The sequence below is a fragment of the Sminthopsis crassicaudata genome, chromosome 4 (assembly GCF_048593235.1).
Source record: "Sminthopsis crassicaudata isolate SCR6 chromosome 4, ASM4859323v1, whole genome shotgun sequence".
NCBI classification, from domain to species: domain Eukaryota; kingdom Metazoa; phylum Chordata; class Mammalia; order Dasyuromorphia; family Dasyuridae; genus Sminthopsis; species Sminthopsis crassicaudata.
Window position 1 is genome coordinate 272,903,812 of NC_133620.1, and position 15,338 is coordinate 272,919,149.

The 15,338-nt window shown below is 38.3% G+C and overlaps 1 protein-coding gene across 2 annotated transcripts in view; it reads right to left on the reverse strand.

Annotated features, from left to right (window-relative positions):
• The window catches only part of LOC141566347 (uncharacterized), a 105,939-nt gene extending 91,688 nt beyond the window's left edge, over positions 1-14,251 (reverse strand). For both annotated transcript variants that reach the window (XR_012489286.1, XM_074310765.1), the window contains exon 1: positions 12,559-14,251. Coding sequence is in view for 1 of the 2 variants with exons in the window: in XM_074310765.1 (XP_074166866.1) it covers positions 12,559-12,676 (118 nt within the window). In the remaining variant the exon portion in view is untranslated. The remainder of the gene's footprint in view (positions 1-12,558) is intronic.
• Positions 14,252-15,338: the final 1,087 nt, after the last annotated feature.

The following is a 15,338-nucleotide window of genomic DNA, read 5'->3' on the forward strand; positions in this document are numbered from 1 at the left end:
TTTTACCAGGAAGGAAACTTATTTTATTTCTTTATTTTTAGCATTTCAGCTAATTTCCTTTGCTTCTCCTCACCTAGTCTGGATGGTCCCTGGCCAATCTCTCTTGGAATTGGTAATATTGTGGAGAAATGTAAATTCTCAGCAAAAAAAAAAAAAGTTTTTAAAAGATGTCTCTTTGTCCTTCCTTAAATGCAGAAAGAAGGATCCCCATCAAAGTAGGGACCTTTCTTTCACAGATCTCTCTCCCAACTTCTCCCTCTTAACCTTTCTCACTTCTTAACACCCTCTTCCCACTACTACTGCTCCAAGACAGGAGATATTTAAACAGTGTATGTGTCCATCTGCCCAAGAAGAAAGGACAGCTCACATTTCTATAACATTCCGAAGTTTGCAATGCACTCTCCCCACCATAATCCTGTAAAACACACAGCAGGAGTTAGATTATCATCATTTTAAAAATGAGAGAAATGAACCAGAAAATGGTAAGTGATTTGCCCAGAATTGCCCAGTTAAGGAGAAGATGAGTCTGGGCTCAAACTCAAGCTTGCCCTATCTAATGCCACTGTCCTCCCTACTACAATATGTAATCAATCACAAATCAATATGTAATATTAAGCACCTATTATATGCCAAATACAGGACTATAAAGTCAAAAATAAAATAATCGTTGCCCTCAAAAGCTGAGGTCAGAGTTTGAAAAGATCTCAGAGCCCGGCTAATTCAACCCTTTCTCCACCATCTGGATTGTATAGATGAGGAAAATAAAGCTCAAGAGGTTGTGACTTGTCCAAAAACACTCAAGTGATAAAGAATAGAGTTGGAATATTAACTCAGTTCCTCTAGATTCACCTTTTTAATCTTTGCTTTCTCTTGAAAAATCAGAGAATCATCAAACTGTATCAAGAGAAATTTCTCCTTGAATTAGAGATTTTGCCAAAGTGGAGACTGTGCTTTTGTTTGCCTTACTGGTGTCTGATGAGTTTCCATTAATATTCCTTCCTGAGTGGTAGAATTTGCTGTTGGGTCTCACCTGTCACCACTCTGTCCCCTGCACAATAGTGCCCAGGTTGGAACTCTCCTGGAAGAGGCTCCAAAGAGATCTCCTGGTAGGCAAAGTTACCTTAAAATAAAAGCATTCTTGCCTAGTTATGCAAAGTTCTACTATCATTATTTTTTAATCATTGGTCAGTTTCCTGGGACCCTGCTGGCCTAAGGGCTCCCAATCATAAATATAATAACACCGTACACACCTGTGTAACAATATAGAGTTTCTGGAGCTGTTTAATATACATTATCTCACTGGATTTTCACAACAGCCCTAGGAGGTGGATCTGATGGGTATTATTATGCCCATTTTAAGGATGAGTTTTTCCACTAACCTCTTCTTCTGATGCCCCCTCATGGAAACCCCCTCAGGTTCCCAGGCTGTGCCAGCAGAGTACAAACTTTAGCTAGTCCTACCACGCTGGAACACTTCAGGGATAGGCTCCATGACACAGTGCACATCTGTCATTTCAAGACCAGCCTGGCTAAGTTCCAAGAAGCTCATCACTAAAAACTGGCAGCCAGACCACTAATTTTTTTTGGCCACTCATTGCAAGAAACCTTCTACTAAACAGTGGAGAGCCTACAATCTGTGTTGGCAAAGGATCCGCCCACACGGCTGAAATCACAGATCTTTTAAAGCATCCAAGTATAGGTGAGATATCTATAAAATACCTTACAAGCATCAGTTCTATCCCTTCTACACCCACGGCCTTACCTATCTCCTCTTGCCTAGTAATAACTTCTTAATTATTCTTAGCCTAAAACTGTGCCCTAGGCTCTCTTTAATTTCCCCCCTGGTGATCTCATTTACTGCTGGACCACCTCCGTACAGATGATTTCCAAATCTCTACCTCCACAAGGAGCCTCCACCTAGATTGCCAGTTCAGGATTTCCAACTTTTTAAAATGTTACTTCTCTCCATTTAATTACTCTAAAGTCCAGTCATATTAACCTACTTGCTCTTCCTCACACACACGTCTCCTTTCTAATTAATCCTTCCTGTTGTTGCCTGAAGAACTTTCCTAAAGCACTGCTCTGATCCTGCTATTTCTCTACTCAAAAGCTTCCAGTAGGTTTCACCTGACAACGCAGGTGGAGCAGAGTGTCAGACGATGCTTCATAACGAAAGTAACACCTGAATTCAGCCATGATGGAAAGGTTATGTGTGAGGTGGGGAGACTGCAGCAGATGGAAATGGGTGTGGAACTCATTCTTTCTGTTTGTTTTTATAATAGCATTTTTAAAGTTATATTTAAAGACAATTCTTAGCATTCATTTTTTCAGAATTGTGAATACAAATTTTTCTCTTTCCTCTTCCCCTTGCCCTTCCTAAAATAGTAAGCAACAAACGAGGAGAGAGATGTAAGAGGTATTACCTTGAATATCCAATGTCAAGGTAAAAAAGGATGTGTAAAGAAGGAGATGGTCCACATGATGAAAGGTCCAAGAGAACAGAAGAGTTTGAAAAAAGCTGTTGGATTGAGCGATAAGAAAAGGATTTTGTAGAAAACTGTATCAAGTGGACAAATGCAAGGAGGTAAGAAAGGAGACCAAGTAGATTATAAACTCTGTCAAGTTGGCCACGTTGACAAGAAATGTAAAAAGAAAAGGAAAAAAAGAGAATCATAGCTTGAGGAAAAAAAGATAAGAAAAGATTTTTTTATTATTTTTAAAAGGGGTAGTATACTTGTAGGCTGAAAGGAAGATGCTCAAATATAGAAAAATATTGAAGATGTTAGGAGAGAAGAAATTGAAGCAAACTCATAGAGGAGATAGGGGGACACAGTAACCAAGTGGTCATCTTAGGCAAAGAGAGCCTCATCATCATCTGAGACTAGATGCCGTTCCAGTCTTTTTATACATTACTCCCCTTCACACTCTACATCTTCCTGGAATGGGATTTGAACTCAGGTCTTCCTAATCCCGGATCTGGAGACCCTATCCACCATGTTATCCAAATGTGAGGGCAGGACTTACTCAATGTGCTTAGCCTACAATGATCTCACAATACTCCATCACACTTTCTAAAACCTTGTATACTTCTATACACTTTTATGAACTAAGAGGCTCTTGGTTCTCTATTTCCATTCCTTTGGTCTCACAGTGCCACTTGTCTAGAATGGACTCCTGCTGGCTTTGGCTACTGAAATCGCTTCTTCCTTCAAAGACTCAACTCGGGTACCATTTCCTCCATGAAACTTCCCTTGGTACTCTTTACTTCAGGCAGCTTCGGTTCAATTTTCTCACAGCACTTTCTATTGTCCTTATCCCATTTCTTCTTTACATCGTAGTTATTTGGCTAGAATGGCCATCACTTGGCCATCACTTTCTCCCCTGGTCCTTGAAGGCAGCAGAGTCTGTATCTCACAAGAGATGTCAGAGAACGACTGGCTGTGGTATCTTGTTGTGAACAAATACTGACTCAGCATCTGGTACAAACCAGACTCTGTACTTGTACTAGAGCACACAAAGGCAAAAAGAAAACAGTCTCCAGCTTCAAAGAGCTTACATTCCACTGGGAAGAGACAATATGCATTCAGGTAAGGAAACACAAGATGCTTTAAGAGTGAAAGAACCCGGACAACGGAGGCTATCAGGGAAGGCTTCCTTTAAGGGCTAACACTTCATCTGAACATTGAAGGAAGCTAAGGATCCTAATAACATGGGAGGAGGAAGGGCACTCCTGGCAGGGAGCACAGTATGTACAAAGGCCAGGGATGATGAGTTTGGGAAACTGCAAAATTGTCACTTTGGTTGGAACACAGAGTGTGTAACAGGAGTTGTAAGAAAATACTTCACGAAGGTAGACTATAGAGGGCTTTTTTATCTTTCTTGACTAATCTTACCCATAATATTTTATTCATAGTAGGTATCTGATAAATGTCTGCCTAATTCAATGGTATTAAATTTAGTCCCTGAAATTCACAAAAGGGAAGTGATTTACCTAAAGTAATTGGAGCAAGTATCGGAAGCATGATCCCCTAATTTCCAATCCAGGCAGTAACCAGGGCCCAAACAGAACTAGGTTCTCCCTTGTGCCTGTCACTCCCCGATAGTAAATTAAGTATAAATGTGCCTTCTTTCAGGACATTGTAAAAGTGTACTCAGTAATACTATGGTCACTCAAAAGAATCAATACATCTTGTTAAAAATGGACTTTCCTACCAGACATGGGCTCTGAGGGGAGCAGAACCCATCCTGTCCCTGTTCGGATAATTGCTTTCCATCCCATGAGCCAGCTAACTGATCCATCCAACACCTCCATCATCTGTTCCCTCTTCTCTGAACTATTTCTAGCTTCTCAGGATCTTTCTGCTGATAGATTTAAGACAGAACAGCATTACAAGCCATATTTCAGATATAACATCATTGGTTTTGTGAAGCACAGATGCACACACACAAATGTGTGCATGCACACACACCATGAAGGCAGTGGTCCAGAGATGCTGGCAGGGGCGACTGCCTGGCAGTGGAGGCATCCAAGGTGGTAGGAGGGACCACACCTACTTCACACTCTTGCCTAGTACCAGCCCAAGTTATGGGGCACAAATGGAGGCAACAGTGAAAGAAGGAAGTGGTTTTTTGAACATTTCTACTTTGAGGTACAAACCGCAGCTTACTGGGCTGCTGGAATGGTCTTTCTTAACCAAATCTCATTAACTTCATCCAGGTTTGCCTTGGCTCCTGTTATCAAAAAGGGAGTGAGGAGAAGAGCTTCATTTCAGAGTGTATAAGGTTTCAACTAGTGTGTAAGACATTCCATAACTTTCCACTCTTATAAATCAGGCACCTCAGATTATGTCTGCAACCATGGCATGAAGATGAGTGTGGCTCCAGAAGCCTTCTCACAAAAGCACTTCTCCATTTGGCTTAGACATTCCCAAAGCCCCATTCCAATACATTCTTTTAAACTTTGTGTAACTGAGTCTAAAGTGGAATTAGCTTCATGACTTAGGTTTGGAGAGGGGATGAAATCACATCCCATGAATTCATTACATATACCCAACATGTCATGGAGAAGGATGAATGTGAATTTGGGGTTGGGATGAGGAGAGGAAGAAGGGAAATCTTCTCTCTGTTGGAAAAATTCCAGAGGCTACAAAAACCTGTCTGTTCCTTATCAGACCTCTTCTCAATGATATCTGCCTCTAGGGACTCACTTATTCTTGTCTGAAACCCTTTGATGGCAGAAGCATGTATTAGAGTTGTGAGCACCAGGCTGCCCGTAGAATGGTATTGAGCGAGAAAAAGGAGTCCTCCCAGAAAACACAAAAAGTGTTTCCCTTCCCATTGTCATTCCATACTTGCTACCTATGGCAGAAAAGCAGAAACCATTCCACAGTCCTCCAGAGCAATGAGTGATGGGACCAAGAGATTAGTAGAGGGGTCCCAAACCAGTGTTTCATTTAGAAGATTGTTGCCATTCTGTTATTCAGTAACTAACTCTTCACGACCCCATGGACCATAGTATGCCAGATCTCTCTATCTTCCACAATCTCTCCAAGTCTGTCCAAGTTCATGTTCATCGTGTCCATGACAGTCACCTCATCTACTGCTGCCCCTTTCGCCTTCAGTCTTTCCCAATCTCAGGGTCTTTTCCAATGAGTCCCATCTTCTCATTATGTGGCCAAAGTGTTTAAGCTTTAGCTTTAATATTTGAGCTTCCAGTAAATAATCTGAATTGATTTTCTTAAGTATTGACTAATGTGATCTCTTTGCTGTCCACGGAATTTTCACAAGGCTTCATACAATTTGAAAGCATTGATGATGCATTGCTCAGCTTTTTCATTGTCCAACTCTCACACCTTTGATGGCTACGGGACGACAAGGACTTTTGTCAATAAAAGTAGCCAAAGGCTACAAGGTGCAAAATCACAGAGTGGAACAGCCAAGCCTAGGATTGTATCCATACAGATCACAGGATTGCAGTATTTAGAATGGAAGGGAACCTTGGAGATGGTCTACTCTAAAAAGGCATCATGTTCCTAGTGAAAACGTGTAATTTCTGGATTCAAAAGACCTAAGCTAAACTCTTGTTCTCTGGCTTTACTGTAGAGCCATAAGCAGCCACTCTCTCTGCGTTTCCGTTTTCTCATAGACAGAAAGAAGTGTTTTGGACTAGATGGAATTCAAAGGCTACTTCTGGTTCTAAATAGATTATTCTGTGAACCTTCTGATTTTATAGACAAGGAAACTGAGGCACATAGAAGTTAGATGACTTTGACAAGATCACACAGATTCAGCATACCTGGAGAGATTCATCATTGATCCTTCTTCTTTCCCTGAGAGCAAAAGTCAATGACAGAAGTCCCCCAAAGTGTCCCTAGACTTTTGCAGACTGATGATAACCCTTTAAGTTAAATGTTCTCTATTTTCTACCCTTGACAATTTTGTCATTTATTTTGTTTGCATGATGTAATGGAAAGAGCACTGAATTTTGAATCAGAGGATCTTGATTCAGATTACCCGTCTGTTACTAAACAACTTTGGGAAAGTAATCTAACTTCTTTAGCCTCCATTCACTCATGTACAAAAGGGAGGTATTGTACTATATGACCTTTCAGGTTCCATTCAGTGGTCTTATAGACCTATGTCCAAATTAGATTTATTACATTTCAACAAAATGTCTTCTCCAATTTCTGTTAAATGGCACCATAATTTATATAGTCTTTCAAGTATGAAACCTTGTTTTATCTTTGATTCTTTCCCTGAATTCCCACATATATTTATTTGCATGTCCAATTAATTCTACCCAAAGGTATCTTTAAAAAATTTTAATTGTTCAATTAACAAACATTTTTCTCTCTCCCATGCTTCTAGAAAAAAGAAATAAAATTCTTGTAATAAATATGAATAGTCAAGCTAAACAAATGCCTGTCCATTTGAAAAAAGGAATATATTATTCTTCACCTTGATTTATTCCACCTCTCTATTCATATTTATTCTAATGATTCTAATATAAATTCTAATAAAATAAGCATTATTCTAATATAAGTTCTAATTCCCATCTGCCTTGATTATCACAATAGCTTTCTGACAGTTCTTGAAGATAATAACATCACTATGAAATTATGTGGGAAAAAAGAAATTGTGATTATAATAAATTCATAGAACCATGAAAAGTCTTATGTGATCTGATACAAGTAAAGTGAAGAGAATGAGGAAAATAATTTACACAATGACTGCAATGATATAAAAAGAAAAAAAAAAAACAAGGGAAATTGAATGCTATGAAATTATAATAACAACTTGGCCCCAGAAAAGAAATATGAGAAGGCACCTCCCCTGCTTCTTTTCGGAGACTGAGCACAAAAAATATCAGTAAAATTCTGTTCTTTAAAAATGAGCTTTCCTGTCTTTTACAATCTACAAACTTGGTAGGTTAGTTAATATTATTTCCCATTTCTTTTTTATTTTATTGAGGTTGACTGTTTTTTCAGGTAGTTCTTTACAATGTATATTTCTTCTTCTGAAAATTCTTTACCTTCCTACTTTATCTCCCCTCTCATATTTTAGATTCAGTCAGACTGAACTACTGGCTGCTAGAATCTTTTAATTTCTACCCATCTTTTAAAGCCCAACACAAATGTCACCTCCTCCAGAAAGCCCTCCCTAATTATCCTGAGTAGATTGGGGCCTAGAACTTTGTACCACTATAATGAACTATCATACATTATACATATAAAAGCAAGATGGCATCGTGCAGAGAAGCCTGGTCAGGAAAGATGTGAGTTTGAATCCCACCTTCAACACTTTGTGTTTAGGCAGCTAGTAATTAGAACTCTGGACCTGGAGTCAGGAAGATCTGAGTTCAAATTCAAACACAGAAACTTAGTAGCTATAGAACCCTCGCCAAGTCACTGATCTCTCACTGCCTATTTCCTCATATGTAAAACGGGAATAAGGATAACAATTAGTTCCCAGGGTTGTGCTAAGGATAAAAAAGAAATAATATTTGTAAAACTCTTTTAGGGCATTAAATAATGTGGCTATTATTGCCTTGCAACTCTGGGAAAATCATGTAAGCTCTCTGAGCCCGTTTCCTTATTTCTGAAGATTTATTGTCCTTTTATAAAGTACTTTGTAAACACTGAAATGCTAAATGAATGCACCTCTCTAATGTACTTGCCATGTCTTCTTCTTCTCCTCCTCCTCCTCCTCCTCCTCCTCCTCCTCCTCCTCCTCCTCCTCCTCCTCCTCCTCCTCCTCCTCCCTCTCCTCCTCCTCCTCCTCCTCCCTGTCTCTCGCCCTCTATATCTCTTTTCTTTCTCTCTCTGTCCCCCTTCTCTCTCTCCCTTCTTCTTTCTCCCCTCTCTCTCTCACTCTTTCTCTCTTTTTCCTCCTCCTCCTCCTTCTTCTCCCCTTTCCTCCTCTACTTTCCTCTTCTTCTTGGCAAGCATGTATATATTATTTTAAGATTAACAAAGAACTTTAAAATTTTACCTCATTTATTCTTCACAGCAACTCTGTGAAGTTAATACTATTCTCATCCCCATTTTACAGATGAAGAAAACGCACTACCCCATCAACCTACCTCTAACTTACAAAAGGGCAGTAAACTTGGCTTATCTAAATTATTATTTCCCTTGTGCCTTAAAACTATGCTCTACAGCAGAGAAATCAAACATGAGCCCTGGATGCTAAAACTCTCTGGAAGAACTAGATTAAAAATATAATTAAGAAATATTTAGCATAATAAATAAAAATACAGTAAGAACATAGATAATGTTAATGTATGGTTTTCTAAGTCAATTGGAAGCTGCTAGTTTGACTTTGTTCCTCTACACCAAGAAAGTGTTTGATAAATATTTCTTTAGTTGAATTGCATTACCCTTCATTTTACATATGTAGATTCCAATTAGGGGGAGAAGATTTTTGCTTTTTTTTTCTGTTGCTCAAAATTTTTTAAAGAGAAAGAAAACATTATGTTATAGTTAGCATTATTGCTCCAGTGAAGATTCCTTGGGGCTCCTCTGTCTTACCTCCCCCCATCAGCTACTCTCCCCTCTCCATCATCTTCTGCTCTCAGCTTCCAGCAATGGGGATAGGAGCGAAGCTGGTTTAGAATGAAAAAAATCTCATAATAGACACAAAAAAGAAATGAAAAAGGTCGAAGTATATCCATCTCATTTACTCTAAAAAGAGCTTTTAAATGTTCAGGGCAGCCTTTTGCCAAATGTCAGATTTTACTATATGGGGTTTCTTCATTGACTCAGGATTGTCTTAGCTATGACAGGCAGTTTTGAAGCCAGGAGGAGCTGAATTTGTATTCCTTCTCTGACAGGGACTGTCTATGTGATCCTGGGCAAGACCCTGACTCTTCCAGTGCTTCCAAGCAATTCCCTAAGACTGGAAAATGCAGAGAAGTCTCTGTCTTGCCCTGATCCAAGAGTTTCTTCACCCAGGAGCTCACAATACACTGAGCTCATTGAGAACAAAGACTATCTTTTGTTTTTCTTTGTATTCTCAGCATTTAGCACAAGGTCTGGCACATTGGGATCCTAATAAATACTTATTGACTTTATTAACTGACTGTATCAGTGAAGTCACCAATCCCATCTCTACCCCTTCTTCAGTTATGGGTGAAGTACTAAAAGCCTTCTGACCCAGTTTGGGGTTTTAGTCTACTTAGTGTCTGGCAGGGATTCCCTGTAGCTGATTTATTTAGTCCTGCTTCATGATGTATGAACAAGAGCTAACATGTTGGAACTCAACAGCCACAAAATATTTTTGATAATCTCTCTAGTTGTCCCATCTCACTCTCTACTCTGTGAACCATCATGAGCTAAGCATTATGAGACTAAATTTAATGGGGAGTTTTTTAATCCAGCCCAGGTTAAGTCAACAATGCTTGTGAAATATCTGTGTGTCTAGCACTGTTCTAGGTAAACAAGAGGTTTGAAATCAATGGGCTTTAAGAGTCTTTCTTAAGAGCTTTAAATCTATAATGATAGGTGATAGAAAGATAAATAGATAGATAGATAATAGACAAATAGAAAAGATAGAGAGAGAAATAGATAAACAGATGAACAGATAGATAAGATAGAAAGAAAGAAAGAGAAAAAGAAAAAAAGAAAGAAAAAGAAATAGAATGTATCACACTTCCCCTCCTTAAAGTTTAGTTAGAATAAATCATTACAAAACTAATATCTGATAATAATAATAATCATATATATATAGTACTTACTATATGTTAAGTTACACTGTGGTAAGCTCTTTATAATTACAGTTAACCCTTACACATCATGACTTTCCCCCTCACAATTTCATTATATTGTGGGTCAGCATAAGAAATTAAGCAGGAATTTTGGGGGAGTTTTACATATGCCACAGAAAACACATGAAGGTCATCAGAGAACACAGAAAAAGTTTAAAAACTCAGAAATGCATAAAATATATGTATAATATTGTATAATATCAACATATTTTATCTTTTAATATCATTAAATATACACAATTTCTTTTTTAAACCTAAAATAAGTAAAAAAGTTTTTGAAAAGAATGTGAAAACCAGCATTTTTTTATTTAAAGGCTAGTATTTTTACTTAATATTGACCTACATATAATGTATATAGACCAAATACTTTTCTCCAGTTTTAAAATAAGATACTGTAAAGATAATGTAAACACTCCATAAAAAAAATAAAGAAAATTACTGTGGTGTGAAGAAAGGGACAAAAAATTTTATACAGATTTTCCAAAAGGCAGGGGCATTTAATCCCTTGACCCTTTTTATGATGTAGAAGGGATAACTGTATTATCTCATTTGAGTCTCAAAACAACCCTGAGAGATAGATATTATTACTATCCCTACTTTATAGTTGAGGAAACCAAAGCTAACAGAGGTTAAGTGGGTTTTGCCCAGGCAATGAGTTGTCAGAGGTGTCTGTGGAGAAATTAAAAAAAAAAACAAAAAACCCACAAACAAATAAAAATCTAAGATTTCTGATAAATACAAAAGTCAAAGTAATGTTCAGATACTGCCAGTATTCATTACTTATCTGCAGCTAGTAATAATGCCCCTTCATAAATCTGTGAAATATAAAGTAGAAGAAGCCTTTCTGAGCCTTTGTTTGGTCCCCTAGTCATGGTTACCCAAGATGTGTCCTGTGTCCTAATTGAAAGAGTTCTAACCACTCCTCCCAAGATATTAATGACTATAATCTCCCAGAGTATTTGTTTTTAAATGAAGAATTTGTTAGACTGAAAATTTTCAAGGCATATATGGATAGATCATAGAGAAACCAGAATATGATGGATTGGTCTAGGAAAGTAGAACAAAAAGATGCATTTCTTTCAGAAAACTCTAACTACCAGAGCTATGTCTATTTTGCCTTGGAAAGAGGGATAAGGTTAAGAGTTTCCTTACTACATTCTTCAATTCCTTTATTATTTTAAGAAGTGGAGACCTGTGTGATTAATCTCAGCTAGGGGGTAGAAATCTTAGAAACTAAGTGACTGTTGGCTTGAGAGGGTAGGGAAGTCGGTCAATAATCACTGATTAAGTGCCTACTATGTGACAGGCACTATGCTAAGAGTTGTGTCAGAACAGTTAAGTTCCAAAGAAAATTAGTTAAAAAGAGAATGCTAAAAAGAGCTGAAAGGACAGATCTGATTTTACCCTATGCCTCTTCACCTTCTAGCATAGCCCAATTGAGGAAAAGTACTTTTTCATAAATGTTATGTAGGTGAACCTACTGCAAAAACTGCAAGGAATTTAACAATTATTGGCTGAAATGTCTGATGAAGAAATCTAAAACGAGCTTCAAAAATTGGGAGAAATACTAATAAGAAGAGCTGTACCCTTCCATACAGAGCCCAATAACTTTAACAGATGGAGATTAGGATAGAGAGAGGCAGTGCGAAAGATAGAACCTCTGCTGAGTTTTACATCTAAGGCATAGAAAGGAGCTGTAAAAAGCATACTAGCTATCCCTTACGTAATTCTGATAAAGGTCCCTTCTTCACATTGAATGTGTGAAGAGTCCGTTTCAAAGTTTATTTAGGGAAGGCATAATAAAGTCTTGTGATTATTTAATTTTCATATTTAATTAAATGCTCTGATTATGAACTATGTATCATCTGGCTGACTAGTAAAGGAAAAAATATTGGTGGGGGCTCTATGATAAGAGAGAATTCAGACCCCCCAATACCTAGAACCTAGAATCACTAACTGGAAGCAAGTGGTACTTTTTCAGGCACTCCAATTAGTATAGGAGAGCTTGTGAGGGAGGCCAGAATACTCTTTTTGTTTCTTAAATCATACATTACTTCCAGAGCTAGCCCTACCTATAGTCATTTGTAATTTCCAGTCAGTAGGTTTTTATTTTCTGGCTATTGAGGTAACTCATTTAAGCCCCTTCCAGCTTCCCAAATTGTGCTTAGGAAAGTTACAATAAAAGAGTCTCTTAAATCTACATGGGAATTTTAATTTTTAAAGTATTTTCAAATCTATTATCTCAGTTGAGAAGAAAAGACTTATTTGGAAATGAAGAAATGCAGCTCACTTACCCTCTATCAGAGAGCTGGTCAGTGGCAAAAGTGAGAGCGTATAGTCTTCTGTTCCTTTCAAGAAACGATACAGAGTAAGAAGTGCCATTGCCCAGGGCCTCAGGAAGGGTATTATCATGGACACCTTATGAAGATCCAAACAGCTAGGAAGCCATCTCTCAATAAAAAGTTAGCCCCAGGGGGCATCTAGGTGGTACAGTGGATAGAGCACCAGCCCTGAAGTCAGGAGGACCGGAGTTAAAAAAATTAGCCCTAATTCCTTCTCTAGGATTCCAGGGGAGAATGCTCATTAAGAAGTCCACTTTTGGGGTGTAGTAGACAGAGATCTAGCCCTGGCACAGGAGGACTTGAGTCCAAATTCAGTCTCAGACACATATTAGATGTATGACCCTGAGCAAGTCACTTAACCCCAACTGCCTCCAAAAATTAAAAAAACAAAAAGAAAGAACAAAAGAAAAAAGAAAAAGAAAAAAAAAAGAAGTCCAGTGAACAAGGACTGCTTCTGATGAGAGAAGGACATCATGTGCGTGGCACATGTTCAAAGATGCCTGGTGATTACGGCAGCTTAAAACATCATGTTCTACATTTGCTGTTGAGGCTTTCCCGAGGCTTGTTCTGCAATCAGAGATGCCGTGGGGATGACATCTTCCTTATCTGTGAAGTGATGGGATGTGGAACTATTCAGCAAACAATCCCTGGAGACCACAGGGTGAGAATAGATCCAGGAATTCCATTCTGGGATGCCAGATGTGCACAAGGTAGAAAACAGGGCTCTGCTGCAGGTCAGAGTGTTTCTAGCTCGGTGTGTCATTATTCCAAGAGACGAGATCAGGCAGCTGAAGCTGCAGAGGTGAGTCAAAAAGAAAGGGGGAAAAAGTGGCTATACTGCATTCATCCTTAATGCCAGGAACATGTCTGATTTGGCCAAATGGATGGAAAAAGTGAAAACTAGACTAATTACTCAAGACAAATTAGTCTGTGTTCTTAAAGGAGCCAGAGACTATACATGAACAGGAATTTCCTCTCTCAGGACCAGGATCCCAGAATCTAAATGGCAGGATTTGAAAACCTCTTTACAATACAATAGAATCAGTACTGGATTTGGAGTTCAAGGATCCCAATCTTTGTAGACTTGGCCAAATGCTCTTTAACCTTCATTTTCTCAACTGGAAGAAGGAGTGAGATTAGATCAACTAACACAAATTTCAGTAAAATTCCAGTAACTATGACCTTATAAATGACCTATCATGGTTCTAATCTCTCTTCTGCATGTGTACATGCAAAAGTGTGGATATTTATCAGTATAAATGTAGCCCTTTTTAGGGCGGCATATCTACATTTAATGTCCACTTGATTCATTCAACTCTCACCAAAGGCTCTAAGAAGCTGTAACATGCCCAGTCGTTAGACCCCAGTAAATTGTTATGGAAGACAGGTTAGGGTTGGGAGTAATTAACAGGACTCAAAACTCTGATGGACGTGCTCTCTTCAACAATGAGAAGATCCAAACCAGTTCTAATTGTTCAGTGATGAAAAGAGCCATCTACACCCAGAGAGAGACCTGTGGGAACTGAGTGTGGACCACAACATCGCATTTCCCCTCTTTCTGTTATTGTTTGCTTGCATTTTTGTTTTCCTTCTCTTTCTTTCTTTCTTTCTTTCTTTCTTTCTTTCTTTCTTTCTTTCTTTCTTTCTTTCTTTCTTTCTCTCTCTCTCTCTTTCTTTCTTTCTCTCTTCCTTTCTTTCTTTCTCTCTCTCTTTCTTTCTTTCTTTCTCTCTCTCTCTCTCTCTTTCTTTCTTTCTTTCTTTCTTTCTCTCTCTTTCTTTCTTTCTTTCTTTCTTTCTTTCTTTCTTTCTTTCCTTCTTTCCTTTCTTTCTTTCTTTCTTTCCTTCTTTCCTTTCTTTCTTTCTTTCTTTCTTTCCTTCTTTCCTTTCTTTCTTTCTTTCTTTCTTTCTTTCTTTCTTTCTTTCTTTCTTTCTTTCTAGATGCAATCTTTTTTGAGCAGCAAGATAACTGTATAAATATGTATACATATATTGTATTTAACATATACTTTAACATGTTTAACATGTATGGGACTACCTGCCATCTAGGGGAGGGGGTGTGGGGAAGAATGGGAAAAGTTGGAACAGAAGGTTTTGCAAGAGTCAATGCTGAAAAATTACTGAAAAATTACCCATGCATATGTTTTGTCAATAAAAAGCTATCAAAAAAAATAAACCATTGGTGAATTGTCTACCCCAAGCTTATTGCAGATTTCCCCTGGTGAAATGGGCAATTTGTTCCAATAGCCAAGAAGATGGCTAAAGCAGACAATGTGGAGCATTCAGAGCTTGGTCAGACATTGAAGATGTCAAGATCATCCTGGACCATCACTAGACATCTTTTCTTCTGAGCTGCCACTGGACTTGGATGACTCAGGAAGCGAGTAAGACTGGTGACTTTGCACAACTCTGCCTCACTTAAATCCAACTCATATGGAAGTCATGAAATCACCCTGTGACATCATTAGTACTCCTCAAAAACAGATGTACAATAATAAATGAGTTAAGAATAGGTAAGCCAATCAGACACATGGAAGACTAGACCATTGCATAGCATGTGACAGACAAGTCGCGGATTTAGAGTCTCAGGACATGGATTCAAATTCCAGCTCTGTTATTTATTAACCAGATGACGTTAGAAAAATCACTCAGCCTTTCCATCTCAGTTGGTCCGGAAGATCTTTAAGGCACATTTTCCTGTTCGTAGTAATCTTGTGTCCCTATGATTCACTACA